This window comes from Lissotriton helveticus, chromosome 11 (assembly GCF_964261635.1).
Source record: "Lissotriton helveticus chromosome 11, aLisHel1.1, whole genome shotgun sequence".
NCBI lineage: Eukaryota > Metazoa > Chordata > Amphibia > Caudata > Salamandridae > Lissotriton > Lissotriton helveticus.
Genome location: NC_136072.1, coordinates 897,661,861 through 897,677,967, shown reverse-complemented (window position 1 = coordinate 897,677,967; position 16,107 = coordinate 897,661,861). Strand labels below are relative to the sequence as shown.

General features: G+C 44.4%; 1 protein-coding gene across 1 annotated transcript in view; it reads right to left on the bottom strand.

Moving 5' to 3' along the window:
- Window positions 1-3,515: 3,515 nt before the first annotated feature.
- The window catches only part of LOC144790913 (uncharacterized), a 1,027,913-nt gene continuing 1,015,321 nt past the window's right edge, over window positions 3,516-16,107 (bottom strand). Inside the window, exons 2-3 of the mRNA XM_078665551.1 lie at window positions 3,558-5,295; window positions 3,516-3,523 (exon numbers count right to left, since the gene is read on the bottom strand). Coding sequence (XP_078521677.1) covers window positions 3,516-3,523; window positions 3,558-5,295 — 1,746 coding nt within the window. The remainder of the gene's footprint in view (window positions 3,524-3,557; window positions 5,296-16,107) is intronic.

Here is a 16,107-nt window from a genome sequence, read left to right as displayed (position 1 = left end):
TCCTGGCCCCCCTCGTTTTGGATTTACAATATACCGATCTTTGGCACACCATTGAGCCACTCGATCAGCATAATCGTTTCCCAGAGATACTCTGTCCATGCTCCTTTGATGAGCAGTACATTTTACCACTGCCAGTTCTTTGGGCAACTGGATGGCCTCTAAAAGGTCATGAACAACTTTTGCATTCCGAATGGGAGTACCTGAGGAAGTCATGAATTCCCTCTGCAGCCATAATTGGCCAAAGTCATGCACAACGCCATAACAGTACTGACTGTCAGTATACACTGTTATGCGTAAATCCTTCCCAATTTTGCAAGCCATTATCATGGCTATCAATTCGGCTACTTGTGCAGACTTGATGTTATATAGGTAACCTGCTTGTTCAATTTTTGTGAAAGACACTACTGCATAAGCAGCACTCAAGCCTCCTAATTCATGTCTTAGGCAGGAACCATCCACAAATAGTTCTTTATCATGCTCAGGCAATGGTACTTCTTTTATGTCTGGGCGTGGCTTGGTACTGAACTCTGTCAGGTCAATACAATCATGTTCATCATCATCCCCACCTTCCATTTCCAAGGGGTCGGGGAGTAAGGTGGCAGGGTTCAGAATACCGCACCTAACAATGCTCACATTTGCTGCACCCACAAGAATCCTCTCGTATTTAGTCAGCCGACTAGGGGTGAGATACTGTGTTTTAGTTCTGGTCAATAGGATTACCACTCCATGTGAAACATACACGGTCACAGGATGTCCCATGACAATGGACTCACTCTGCTCCAAACTTGCACAGGTAGCAGCTACTGCTTTTAGACAGCCTGGTAACCCAGCGGCTACTGGGTCCAGTGTGGCAGAGAAATAGGCCACAGGCCTCCTGGTCGTGCCATGTTCTTGAGTCAGGACTGACAATGCGCAATTATCGCGAGTGTCACAGAATAGTGCAAACTCTTTGGAATAATCTGGCATTCCCAACGCAGGGGCTGTACACAGACAGTTTTTCAATCTTGTGAAAGCCATTAGACTTTCATCGTCCCACTGTACAACATCTGGCATTCCTCTCGTGGTCATTTTTATCAAGGGCCTAGCTAAGGCTGCAAATCCCAGAATCCACTGCCTGCAGTACCCTAATACCCCCAGGAACATTCTGACATCTTTTTGAGTACGGGGCAACTGCATCTTTTGAATTATTCTCACTCTTTCTGAAGTGACTTTTCTGACACCCTTTTCTATCTGGTGTCCTAGATATTTCACTGATTTTGCACAGAACTGTAGTTTGTCAGGGGCCACTTTATGCCCTTTCTCACACAGGTGATTTAGGAGGGCAATGGTGTCAACTACACAGTCCCTGTGATTTTTAGACGCCAATAGAAGGTCGTCTATGTACTGCACTAATACAGAGTTCCCAGGTAAGATCAAAGTCTCTAGACATTTTTTCAAGATCTGATTAAAGATAGAGGGACTCTCTGTATACCCTTGAGGGACCCTGTTCCAACAATACACGTGACCCTCGAAAGCAAATGAGAAAAGAAATTTGCTGTCGGGGTGCAGGGGTATCGAAAAGAATGCATGACACAAATCAATCACAGTGAACCACTCAGCATCCCAAGGAATCTGGTACAGAATTACTGCAGGGTTCGGGACAATAGGGCAGCAAGGAACTACAATTTTGTTAACCTTTCTCAGGTCCTGCACTACCCTATACTTGCCACTAGGCTTTTTGATGCCCATAATCGGTGAGTTGCATGGGCTGCTCATCACTTCCTGTATGATGTTTCCTTCCAATAATTTTTGTATTTCCAGAGTGACACCTGCTTTCACTTCAGCATTCATTCGGTAGGGCCTAGTGTTAGGATATACTGCATTGTCCTTGATGGCTATTTGTATGGGGTCCACATCTTTCATCAACCCCACATCCTTTCCAGTGAAATCCCACACCTCTGGCTTTACGGCTTCCTGTAGTTCTTGGGGCAAGTCCTGCAGGGTCAATCTTTTAATTTCTGAGTCAGGTCTAAGCAACAATAATTTATAAATGCCGTCTTCATCTGGGGTCTGTATTTCAACACCTTTTGGTGTGCAAAAGATGGTACAGTTCATTTTGCACAGCAAATCACGACCCAGTAGATTCACTGGACTGGTGTCACAGACGACAAATCTATGCATCTGTTTAAAATTTCCAATTGAAATCTCCATTGGTTCGGTAACAGGAGTACTAATCAATTGATTAGATACACCTACTACTTGGATATTTTCTCCCGAGAGGGGTAGGTTTGGAACGTCCACTGTTCTTACAGTAGAACGGGTAGCGCCAGTGTCCAACAGAAAGGTGACATCATTTCCGTCAACTTTTCCTTCAATATATGGTCCAGACTGGTCTACCGGCAAGGAAGCGCCAAGTACGCACTCCTCGTCCTCCCCTCTCAGGCCCCGTCAGTCCTGATCATTACAAAGGAAGGTGTCATTCAGCAGATACTGCGAAGTTGCTGTATTTCTGTTCTCCCCGCTTTCCCAAACCTCTATCTCTTCATTTTCTGCCTGTCTTCCCCTGTATACCTGTTTGGGTGCTCGAGGCACCTGAACTGTTTTTACCTGGGGTTGAGTCTTTCTTGGTCTTTCTTTCTGCGTCTGTGGAATTAAATCAGGAGTTTTCTCATTAACATCGACTAATTGGGGACACTCGTTTCGCCAGTGTCCAATTTCGCCGCACTGATGGCAGGGAAATTTTTTCATAGCCTCTTCCCTGCTAAATTTGGGCCGGGGCTTTCCTCCACCCCCTCCCCCAGGACTTTTGTTCTCAGCATTTTTAACCATGTTACTCAATTGTTTTTCCTGTTGTTCTGCGAGCTTCACCTTAGCCCACATAACCTTCTCCTTAAGGGCCTTTTTCTTTTCTGCCATCTCGTCCTCGCAGTACTTAGCGTACCGCAGGACCTCATCCATTTTCTTAGTATGCCAACAGATTTTATTGTCTTTTATCCACTGACAAATTTCAGGTCTTAAACCATTTACAAACCTGTAAATAAAGTGCGTCATATCCTTCAGGTCGATGTTATCAATACCACTGTATGTTTTAAATACCTGCAATAACCTCTCATAAAAAGAGTGCACTGTCTCGTCCCTTTCCTGTGTTGTTCTATCTATTTTTGTCCAATCAGTTTCCTTAGCGGGCACCTTTTCTTTCAAGTGCTGAATTACCTGCTCATATTTTCGCATGACTTCCTTTGATGGCTCCCCTGTTTCCTTGTTTCTGGGATACTCTTCACTGGGCCAATCTATGTTTATTTTACACTGGGTCCATAAATCTACTGGAACCACAATGTCGAAAAACCCATCCAGGTCTTTCCACAGACATTTTTGTACCTTCACGAACCTCTCCACCTGCCGGTACCAGTCAACTGGTTTCTCTCGTAACTTTGGAAAATCGTTCGTGAAGGACACAATATCCTGCCTAGACCAGGGGACATGCACATATTTCCCTCCTGGAACTTCGCGCATGGGGCATAACTGCTCAGGTTTTTCTACCTCTCTTAAAGCAAACTCGGGAGTCACTTGTCGGGAGCGAACCTCTTCCCTCTTTTTCGCCCACCTGCTTCTCCATTTTTCCACATCTCCCCATTTCTGCAGTACCCCCATTAATTCTTTAATCTGCAACTTCTTCCCTGCCACATTCAGGTGTTCTATATCTTTGTCTGAGAAGTCTGCTCTGTACGGTTTCTGTAAGGGCTTGGATTTTGAGATATCTACCCCCATACTAACTGCTGTTTCGGTCAGTTTTTCGTGGAGCACTCTGGTGTTCCTTGTAAAGCTTTTACATATGAACGACAATTCTTCCTCAGAGTAGGTATTCAATCGATCCAACCCCACATTTCCTGCCATTAATTCTTCTATTTCAACCCTCAGCTTGTAGAGGTCTAAAGGCTTTGTTTGCGGAGTCTGCTTCTCTAATTCACGACTCCAACTCTCAATTTCATCCGGAGTTACCAGAGAGACATTCCTAGTACCTGTTGCTGTCTCTAATTTAATTTCTTTTGTATTAAAAGGGTTATACCTCTGCTGTGTTCCCTTTACAGTCTGTTTGTTTGGCAATTCCAAAAACGCAACTTCAGACTCGCACTCACTGGACTGATCATCTATGATGATTGGTTCCTGTCTCGGGGTTGCTATGACTGGGGTCATGACTGGAGTAATCGGATTTCCCTGACTATTTCCGTATAACGGGACCACCGGTCCAATAGTTACTGGAATAGTCAATGCCTCAGGACTGGTATTTATCTGAGAAATTTTCTGAATTATTTCTGTTCTTTGTCTAGCTAGAGCCTCTTGCTCCTTTTCCACTAGTACCCTTCTTAGAGTTGTGTCATGTAATATCTGTGGGGTCAATGGAGGAGTAAAACTCGGGGCAGTAGGATGCGTTTCACTTGGTCCTCCCCCATAATTTGGTTTCGGGAATAAAGTTCCAGTATTAAAGGACCTGCGCTCTTCCCTATATGGAGGTTGAACAAAAGGCAGTCCTGAATTCGATGGTTTCTCTTCGCTTTCATACAAGGGTCTGGGAAAAAAGGTTTTCGTACGTGAATATTTTTCTTCCTGACTTGCGGGCACTTTGGGATATATGTCCCTTGTTTCCGTCAGTTCGGGTTTCTCAGGATAGGGTAATACTTGACCACCCCCTCCCAGTCCCAGGGACCTGTCTTCTTCCTTTAGGAAGTGGCGTCGGGGAACATCTCCTACACTGGAAGGTCGGGTTCCCTCATTGTAAGGTGGCGGACTTCTGGTACAGATGTCATCTATTAATTCATCATCTGAATCCCCCAGGGCCCCCCAATGCTTACATTTTTCAGTACTTTTCTCACCCGCTCCAGTGTTATGACATGCCGGCATCATGGGAAACAGACCCTCAACAATCATGCTCTGCCTCCACTGTTTCATCCTTTTATCCCTGGACTCCTGTTTCTGCCTGGGGTACCACTTGGTCAAACCCTTGTCCATTCGGGGTCTTTCTCTTTCAAAAGCCTCAATCTCCCATTCCTCTAATGCCTCATACTGCGTTAGTCTTGGTCTGGGATGCAGTTCATTCATTCGGGTTCTTAAATTAAATAAGATCCTACCATTGAAAGTACCATCTAACGGAAAAGCCAATACTCCGTCATCTTTTGTGTACTTCACCCAATTCTCCAGCCACACACAGGTATTGTACCCTCGGTCAAACATCATGAATGAGGCGGGAGTATTGGGTGCTGGGACAAGAACACCTTCCCTAGATTTAATCGGTTTGTCCGTTTTAAAATAATTTTTCACCTTATTTACAAGGGACATTTTTCTCTTGGTTCCGTACATAATATCGTATCTGTTAGCCTTCCACTGATCCCTTTCAAACCCTAGATGCCTTGGATCAGGTCGCGTTTCTGTAGTCCGCGAGTGCCACATACGACTTCTGCGCTAACTTTGTTTACAAACTACCTCCAATCAGAACGCGCTTCAGAAAAATCGTGCAACCAATGGGTGCGCGACACAAAATAAGCTCCGCCAATGGGTGCGCGGCCCCTTCGTGAGACAGTTCCCACGCTCCGGCGCTCACCCCTCCTTTACAATTTCAGCTCCGCTACCCGCCCGCTGCGTCTACCAATCCCAGCGCGGCACAGAGTGACGTCAGAGGCGCTTCGCGATTGACTCCCTCCCTTCACAAGGTAACGGAAACTTTCTTTCTTTTAAAGTGCTCAGTGCTTGGTTAATTTACAACAAATACACATTCGCCACAGTGCTCAAGTGTCTAGACAGAGAAAGAATTCTATTGCTGCAAGTAAACTACTTCCATTTACTTTTCACTCGCTGCGGGCAGATCTCTTCCGCCTACCCTTCACTCTAGCATCGATGAACCTGTTATTCCCCTAAACTCATCCACTTCTTTCCGGGATATGTTCCGAGTTTAAGGTTTCTCAGCGGACCCCTCTGCTTTCACGCTAGCTCCGAGGAACCTGCTACTCTTCCGATGTGACCCTTACTAGGTTACGCCACTATGGGAATTTTGCCAATGAACCCCGTTACTGTCATTTATTCACACATGTATTCAGAAAACCCTAGTTAGTGCTTCCCGGTTATCCTAACCTGCACCTAACTTTCCTCGAACCTGTGACCTCAGGACAATGGATTCTATTCACCACTTGCCCTTTCAATTCCCCGGGGAGTTCGGACAACACTTAACTAAACGATTGACAATTGCATGGATTAGTACATATAACAATATAAGAACAAGAAAAATAACAATACAGCAATTCATGAATTATTTTTACAAGATATTATTCGTGCGTATTCACAAGAGATTGATCAGGTCTCTTAGAACAGCCGCTTTTTTAGCAGCATTAATATAATAGCAGCTTCCGACTTAACTAGTCCAACTAATCCTGCCTAACCTTTAGCTAGTCCCTAACCATCCTCTAGCTACCAGAAAACTGATAGAGCGCGCGAGGCCACCCGACCAACAGTTTTCGCCGTTTCCGGCTTCAGGGCCCATATACTTTCAAATCACCATATACATCGATCAGGTGACTTCACGAGCTCTATCAAGTTGGTGTGTGTGTGTTCCCTGCTACCAAATTTCGGTGCACCCGACTTACCATCCACCGATGCGGGTGCCTAATGACCACAATGAATCAGGGAGCTAGCTGTAAAGGAAAGGCAGCAAAATACAAACCCAACCAATAACATTCAAATACTGTTTAAATGACCACGGACAACTGGAAGTTTTAAAACGTTTATCTAAAGTTCAATATTTTCTTGCATGAGGTACAGTAAAATAAGGCAATCAATAACCAAGATAACGTAAATCACATAGGCAGAAAGAAATAATGACAGAGTAATCATCAAAGTACTAATAAATTGTAACAAGAAAATACTATGTAAAGTCAGTATTATCTAGACAGGGATAGACTAAGTGTGTGTGACTATAGAAGAACTTATAATGAATAACACGCTTCACTTAAGGTGAAAGGGCCTTTGAACAACCTAGGCAACGAAGTTCTAGACCATATCAGAAAATGACACACTGCTATGCAAAATATGATTTCTAACAAATGAGAAGACATAGGAATAACTTCGCAAAATTATAAATGACTGTTCAATAGTTGCGGAAAGGCATGGAAATATAACATATGCAATGTTGAACTTTATTTAAGCAAAAGTTAGAAATTCAGAAGGTGCAAGATTTTCAAGAGGTTCAGAGTAATATTTACCTAGTAAAGGTGTGGAAACCAAACCCTGGCCACGGGTCAGTTAAGGACAGGAAACCCTCAAGGAAGGATACCCCTCAAAGGACAGCAGGTGCAGAATGGACACCCAGGACAGGACAGGATACCCTCGGAATAGGAATCAGGACAGGACCCTCAGGACAGGACAGCAAACCCTCAGGACAGGACCCTCTTCAGGACAGGACCGGAACCCACAGTTCGGAAGCAACGCCTGCGCTCCACCCGCTCTGCAGCTATCGATCAAGACCCCGATTGGGTCAGCGAACTCCCAGCTAAGTGCTTTGCCAGCACTTTAAGGTTCAGTAGAACCTTAGCCTATGGTCAAATTCGGACAGAGTGCTCCGCAGCGCTCTGTATCTTCAGTCACCTATTGAGTGCGTTGGGTCAGTGACAGGTCAGCTAAACCAGACAAGTCGGACGGTTCACTAGGTGAACCCAGGGTAGATATACAGTTTGGGGACAGTGTACCACCCCCCAATGTTGCAAAGTGTCAGAATCCCTCAATTTCAATTGGTCCTAAGGTAGGGTTTGGGTAACACACCAATCACAATACGCGAATTGAAGCCTTCATTAACATATTTGGGTACCGCCTAGCAGATTTGGGGTTCCCATGAGCTAACAGTAGCGCAATATAACAATGTATCACATAAGGAGCCACATTCGCTGTTCTCGCAGGGCAGAGGTGACTTTCTCAGGAGCATCTCGCCCATCACTGCCAGCTGGCTATGTTCCATCAGCCAAGGTCCCTCGTGCTGCCGAATGTCGCACAGGCGCAGAAGGGACCTCCAATATGGCTCTCCTCTCACTCAGACCCCCATTTCCCGCGGTACATGAAAAGTAAGCGAAAACAAATTAATACATAATAATGTCATTATGAAAACACATCACAGGGTTTGTACTTTTAACTCATCATCAAGAAATAAACTTAATTGCATTAAATGTTAGCTACATTGACACGGACACAAGAGCAGTGGCACGAGCTGTACCACATGATAAGCACAGCTATGAATTACGCATGCGCATAACTTTCCCTCCACTTCTGCAGACGCGTCAGGACACGTGAGTGTGGCTGACGCATGCGCAGTAACTAAAATACAAGCGACGGCCATTTTTAAAAGGACACGGATTAATTCATTAAAAATACACATAGGCAAGCTTCGGGAACTTTACTTAAGCTAAATATAAACGTTAGTAAAACATACACGGGTTACCTTATTACACATAAATGAGGTTCTTGATTTCGGCAAGCCGCAAAATATGCAAAGCTTTGCTTCATCAGTATCAAATATCACAACATTCTGGAATAGCTGCTTGGGAAAATGCACTACTAAATTTTACATGTTTTTTCCCAAAAAGGTCACATTGTTTGACGTATGCTATACGTACATGACTTAAGGAAGCTGCGTCATCGATTTACTTAATTTTTTCCGGACTGTATCTTCTTTCCTGCTACATCACCCTCATCTCATTTTGGACTGACCAATGAACCGAGCGGTTCATTGGTCAGATCACATTTTTGGTGAAGCCAGGGGGTGTCAGCCTGAAAACTCATGGAGTACAGTTGCTCAAAACTTGGAAAGGTAGGGGGTGGCAGAAGCTTGGACATCCGATGCCAGAAGTAATTTGTGACATAACACTGTGATGTACTGCTGACCGGTGTGCTAGCGCAGATTGAACCTTCTCAGCTGATTGTCAGGATGCCATGACCTTACTGTTGCAGCTATAAATTGAGACAGGTTGCTGTCTTGAAGAAACTGGTACTGGCTACTTGAAAATTTGCTGAACTATCTTGAGGGTCTGTATAAGGTTCACCTGGTTTCCTATCTCTTAATCGATACATACACTGCATGAGTCTAAATCTGCCTTGGCTAAGGAAGATTTCCCTTGAATAACCGCCATAATCTCCTTGAATTTCAGAAGCTTATTATATTTCATTAAACCCACTACTAATTTAATATTAGGGTTGAATGATATCGTGTTTTAATGCATATATTACTTTGCCTTTAAATGAATAACTAAACTTAAAACTGACTATGCTGAATCTGTCTCATCATTCTTTGTGTGTAAAGTATTTGGTTTCAGTGGCGGCTCCTCCACAAAGGCAGAGGTGCGTCGCCCCACTGACTGGCACAGAGCCAGCAAATGAAAAATAAAACATTGCTCTAGCATCATTTTATTTTTTGTTTGCAAGCTTTTGCATGGAGGGGCAAGGCATGGGCGGGTGGAGGAGGAGTGCTTGTGCACTTCCTAAGTGCTCATGTGTATTTGGCCGGCCATCTCAGGCCGACCAAAACACACATGAGCACTTAAATTTCTCCAGCCCGGCCTCATTCAGCAGCCAGGCTGGGAAACACCCACAGACTCCCTGGTCTGAGCAGAGCATCTTTTCAGCCCACTCAGACCAATCCCTGTGCTGCAGAGCAGCATAGGGATTGGTTAGAAGTCTGTGCCAGGGGCTGCTGGGACCCAGGAAGAGGTTAGCCGGAGTGACGCAGCGCGGGAGGCGGCGTTAGGTACGTTCTTTTTAACTAATATTAACCCATGCTGTGTCCTGCGCTCTCTCTCCCACCCTCCCCCGCTCTCCCCCCACCCTTCCCACCACCCTTTGCTAGTTGTGGCTGCCACTGTTTGGTTTTGAGTCACTCATAGTTATTATGGAGTATTTCTGATTTGTAAAGAAGTTAGATTTGAAGATAAAAAATATCCTATTCCTGGTCCTCATTGGATAATGGTCCATCCTCTGAACATCCAGTCCCTTTTTCACAGGACAAGATCCATCAGAGGACCAACTGATTGTAATAGGTAGTGAGATGATAAGATAGAAACAAATACAACATTTAGTTACATCTGATAAGAATTTGGGCCCAGTGGACGCTACAACAGGGGACATGTGGTGAAGCACAGAAAGGTGCACAGTTGTGATGGGTAACAGTATGGTCATCTCATCAGTGACCTAGTCCTAGTTGGACCATGACATCCATAGGACATCCCCTGTAGTCCATGAGAGATGGAGCAGAACAATGAAAAACTAAAAGAGTATAGTCTCCTAGGGATAAATCAACCTTACAGCTAAAAGCATTAGCGGCTCATTAATTGCAATGAAACTACACATGTATAGTTATACATAAAGATCTGAAGTTAAAACATCACAGAAATCCAGAAAAAAATGCCTTGCCAAAACTGAATGTCCTGGATGATATCTTTAAACACTAGAATACCACAGAAAAATCAAGGTATCAATGAACGAATTCAAAGAAGCTATTCAAAAAGAAAAAAGTGATGGGTGGAATTCTTAAATTCACCTCATGCATTGAAATTTAATCTCTGCCCTTAGGCTTTTCAGTCCATTGTTTTCTGGCCACAGTACCCTATACTTCTCAAGATAATCACCAGTCATATGCAAGTCAGACTTGGTCCTTGTTTAGTCAATATGCCACTTAAGACAAGGACCAACCATATACAAATTAGACTTAATTATTTTTCAAAAAACACTAATATATTTTTCAGCATCACTCTACTATCTGGGCACTTTCTTGATGCATCTGACCTGATTCTTAAAAACTGCTCCTCCTGGAGATTTTCAAACTCAGTTGATGGACATTCTCAAACATAGTCCTAAGTGTGACCGAAGCACACAGAAATCTTAGCTTTGTAACGCATATTTATTCCTTTTGCCAAGCACAGCCGTACATTTTGCATGTAATTTCATGGGAAGTGAAAATGGATTTCATGAGATTTAGATTTGGCCTGGTCAATGTTAGGGAGGTAAGCAAAAATGGAAGGCAAATAACTTGAGTAAGAGATGTTGCTTTTATAATTATGTACGGGAGTCAATTGTCCACATATTGTGCCTTTGCTAGGCACGTCAGTCAGCTGTTATTTGGTTCCATCATTTGAAGACTGGCACTGTGAACCTGTCATATGATAGTTCAACGGATGCTCAGTGGTACTGATGGTATCCTAACAGCCGGTCGGTCAATTTATTGAGAATAATACAACAACGTTGTGCCTTCCTATAGCTAAAGATACTTTGCAACATCCGACTCCTGACCTTTGATTAATATCTATGTTCAGGTTAGGTACTGAGGGAAGGGGTTGCTAATCAATGGTTAGTTTAAACCCTCCTTAAAACTTTTTTAGAATAACACATTTTATATTATTTAATTTGTTTCATCGTAAGAACTTCACAAGATTTGACATCAAAGCCTGGAGAACACCTATTTTTAGCTTCAGTATAGGGGACCATTCTACTAGTTGTAAAACAAGGTTAGTTTTTTTAATTAACTTCTTTTAAATGTTATATATGTTTTACCTTATTTGCTGGTTGCTGCACTGATTGGTAAGATTGGTAAGAATTACTCAAAATTAAAGAGAGTCACATTATCAACAGTTCACACTTCCAGAAATGTTTCTGGGTTATGCCTGCAAATCTACATCAGCTGCAGTTTACTAAGAGGTTGACTCCTGCCCTTAATATGAGTAAATAGTTGACTTTTTTAAAGGGTTTGAAGAGCTTGGAAATTGTTTGTGAATACTCACAATTGATTATACTACTATATATTGACTCCCAGGATATCATAGTACAAGAATACTGAGTTCTAGGATATAGAGGGACAAAATACCGAAAGGTAAGTGCATATAGGAAAGTATAGATTTACTATTTCTTAATCCAAGTCTACATACCTTGAAGATATATGTACCACATAGATACATATATGTGGAGTTAGGTATGGAAAAAGTAGACTTACTTATCTGTTGATATTTTTTTTCAATATTTTGTCCTTAATATGGTGTCTCAAAGATATTCAGGGGTTGGTTTCAGGGTGTACAACCTCACAAATGTGCACATGTGTGTGATAATCTTCAAACCTCTTTTCTTGGCATGTCCACTCTGCACTTGGGATCTCAGAGACATTGATCAATAAGGATTCATTCCACACAACCTTTGGATCTATGCTTCACCTGGACCAAACCCACCACAATTTCACAAGTAAGTGACTGTCTCTCATAGGCAATTATTTAATTGCCAGTAACCTCCCCATCTAGATAGTTCAGTTGGTTGACAAGCACCTCATTCTTTACAGGTGTTCTCTCATTCCAGCAGCATAAGCCTGGGAACCACTGAGTCCATTGTCCCTCCACCAGCAAATTGTGAGAAGCCCCTATCCATTCACGGTAATTATATGGATCAGTACCGCGTCGGTCGTTGGCCTTACCTTGTTTTTAATCTTTTAATTATGGTCCTGATATACCACCCCTTTTGTCCCTGTTAAGTGTCCCCCGCACTCCCCACGTCGGTCCTGAGGAAGACCCTGCCTGTAAGGGTCTGAAGAACCTACACACACATAGGGGTCGAAATGTCGACACTTCATTACTGCCAGTTTCTCCCAACAGTACTTACTTTACTGTGGACTTGTATGCTACATGGCTAAATATGTACAGATGTTAAAAATTTGAAAAGTATATTTTTGTTTCTTAGGCGTATAAACAGTATGTGTCTTAATGTTTGATTGTGATATTTTTATCACTACCTATATTTTACCTACCTCACTCAAATTACTTTATTTCCCTTTTCTCCCCCTTTCGGGCACTGTATCGATAATGTTCTTTACAAAAGTGTATGTCATGTAATACGTGTTTGACGATATGCTAACCAGTTTCATGTGTGATTAAATAACACTGGAACAACTGATTTGGTTCTGCTTTAACTTTGTGTTTCGAATATTATTGTATGTTTTCCCTTCCTTTACACAATTCTGATGTTCTAATACTGGGACCACCGTAATATATACTGCCTTGCACCCAGATCCCAGTGATTTTTGGTTGACCCTTTATTTGTAACACTCTGCACCCAGAGCACATGTTCAACCATTACATCTCGAAAGAATCCATTAAAGGGTTATAGGGTGTATCTGAAATACAAGATCATCAGACTCTGGTCTGCAGGCAATACCTGAAGCCATATGCAAACACATATTACAGATACCCCACAGTACCATTACGTCATCTTAATGACAAATGTGACATATACACAGGGCCACTTGAATCATGGAACTCTGCAGTTATGGCCTTTTCTGCATAGTTATGGGTGTACCACATTTGCAACATAACCCATAATTTGCTGCATATTCTGTAGATTTTAACAAAAAAGTTGTTTCTTGCTCAAACGGATCAAAAGTAACTAAACGCTTGTCAGCTTGTGCTACCGTGCAGTGGAACACCCTTTGCAAAGGTTGACTGATCATCTTTCAGTTGCTTAATGCTGTATTTGGATATTAAACTGGTTCTAATGTAACAAAGTGAAACCTTTGTCTAGAAAGTAATACTATCACAAAATGTGCCACATTATGCTGCATAATTAGCTTTTTCCTGTCACATAATCCCAGTGGCGTTGCTTATACAGCTAGTATCTACTAGGGTTAAAAAGGGAAACATGCCTGATGCTAACTTCTCAAACAACCCCCACTAATGCCTTATTTTGAAGAAGTTTATATAAATTTGAAGGTTCAGAACCAACAACGTAACCAATTAAAAGCAAATATATGCTTTAGAGATTCACTACATATTAAGATATTCTTCTAAACAAAATTATTCACAAAACAGTCATTCCTGTCTTTTGCTGTTACACAAAAATGTTGTTCAACATATGTGATTTCTTTCACTAGATATATTGCATTCAAAATCATCTTCTCATTTTCCTAAAAAAATAGACATCTATCAATAATTGCTAAATAGATTAATTGGGACGGGGATAGCGAGCTATCAAGATCTCTCAAGGCTTGAAAAATGTGTATCACCATCAACAAAACTGTGATATATGTTGCTCTCTGATAGGAGAAATATTTCTGATTCTTGCTACAAAGGCTAAGCCACCCCAAGTGTTCAATTTATAATCTTCTTGAAAAATTCAGTGACGTCAAAGTAGTTGTTTTTAAAAAAGAGAAATGGGCACATGATAAGTCCTATCAAAATGAAGATCGCATTGTTGCGTGTAGCATTTGTTTGCAAAGTTCACTGTAAAGATTGTGAACCTCCTTTGTGTTTGTGATCACTCTCAGATGCATATGTGTGCCTGTGGCATTCACTCACATGAGCGTCAAATGGAGCACAGCATTCTTCTGCTCCTGAGAATAGGAGATATCCGCCTCAGGGTGGCCATGAGACAATGGCAAGGTCATTTATCTACATAGATGTGCTGTGTAAGGTCCTAGTGGTGAACAACAACTCAGAAATACTATGACTAAATGTATTATATTAGAACCATTGCAGAGAGAGAGAGAGAGAGAGAGAATCTCTTTATACACCTTTAGACCATCTCCCTCAGAGCATATCGTCATACATATGTTGAGGTGACCGCTCAGCCCTCCACAGGGCTTGGTCGCCCCACTCACTGCTGCCGCTCCTGCTTGCCTTTGCCGCCTCCTGCCTGCAGATTCCTTCGCTCGCTGCCCGCTGCTCCTGGGAATTTCCTGCTGCTCCTGGGAATTTCCCGCTGCCCGCTGCTTCTTGGAATTTCCCGCCGCTGCCTCCCTGCGGCCCCGCCCCCCTGTGATTCCATTCGCCGCCCCGATCCCGCCACCCAGCTGCTCCTCCCTCCCGGCTCCTTACTTATGACGCCCCCAGAGCGACCGCGCAGCGGACGCGCGCAGCGGGAGCGCCGGTTGAGCCCCGAAGGTGCGCCAAAGGTAAGCCCGTCTGCGCCCGTCCGCACCTGACCCGCGCCCAGCGCCAGGACCCCTGGCCCTCCCCGCCGAGGCAAGACGACCCGACTGACCTACGACGCCGCCACTCTCAACACACTCAATGCCGGCCGGACCCACGCCTGCTGCCGAGCCACCCCGAGACGCACCCACGGACCCTTCACCTGCTGCACCTGCAAGTTCACCTGCCTCCGAACCTGCCCCGCACCCGCCAAGACAAACACCAGCAGCAACCACCTCAAGTGCATCCTGATCAACACCCGCTCCGTCCACAGACACGCCGTGGAACTCTTGAACCTCCTCGACGCTACATCACCGGACGTCGCCTTCCTCACGGAAACCTGGATGAACGCCTCCTCTGCACCCGACATCGCCATCGCCATCCCGGACGGGTACAAGATCATCAGGACGGACCGCATCAACCAGACCGGAGGTGGCATCGCCATCGTCCACAGGAACACCATCCGCATCACGACCGACGCCAACGACTCCTTCGCCGCAGCCGAACATCTCCACTTCCAGATTCACACCGACCCTAAGACGACCCTCAGAGGCACCCTCGTCTACAGACCCCCGGGACCACGCACACAATTCAGCGAAGACATCACAGACTTCATCAGCCCGCACGCCCTCCCCTCCACTGACTACATCCTCCTCGGGGACCTCAACTGCCACCTGGAGAACAACAAGGACCGCAACACCACCGCCCTGCTGGAAAACCTCGCCAACCTCGGACTCAAGCAACTGGTCAACACCCCCACCCACTACGCCGGCCACACGCTTGATCCCGTCTTCTCTTCCAGCAAGTACATCACCTTCAGCCACGCCACCGGACTCCACTGGACCGACCACAGCTGCGTCCACTTCAGCTTCAAAAGATCCACGACCCACCACCACCCGCAACAGGTACCTCAGAGGAATTGGAGCAAGATCACCGCAGACCAGCTCACCACCTCCCTCAGCCAGAGCCCACCCGCCAACACAACGGACCCCAACGAAGCAGCCCGCAACTTCACACAGTGGCTGACCGCCTGCGCCGACGACCTCGCGCCACTAAAGAACCCTCCCAGCAGACCCAGAAGCAAGAAGGCATCCTGGTTCACCGACGACCTCAAGGACTCCAAGGAAACCTGCCGCACCCTCGAGAAAGCCTGGCTCCTCGACCG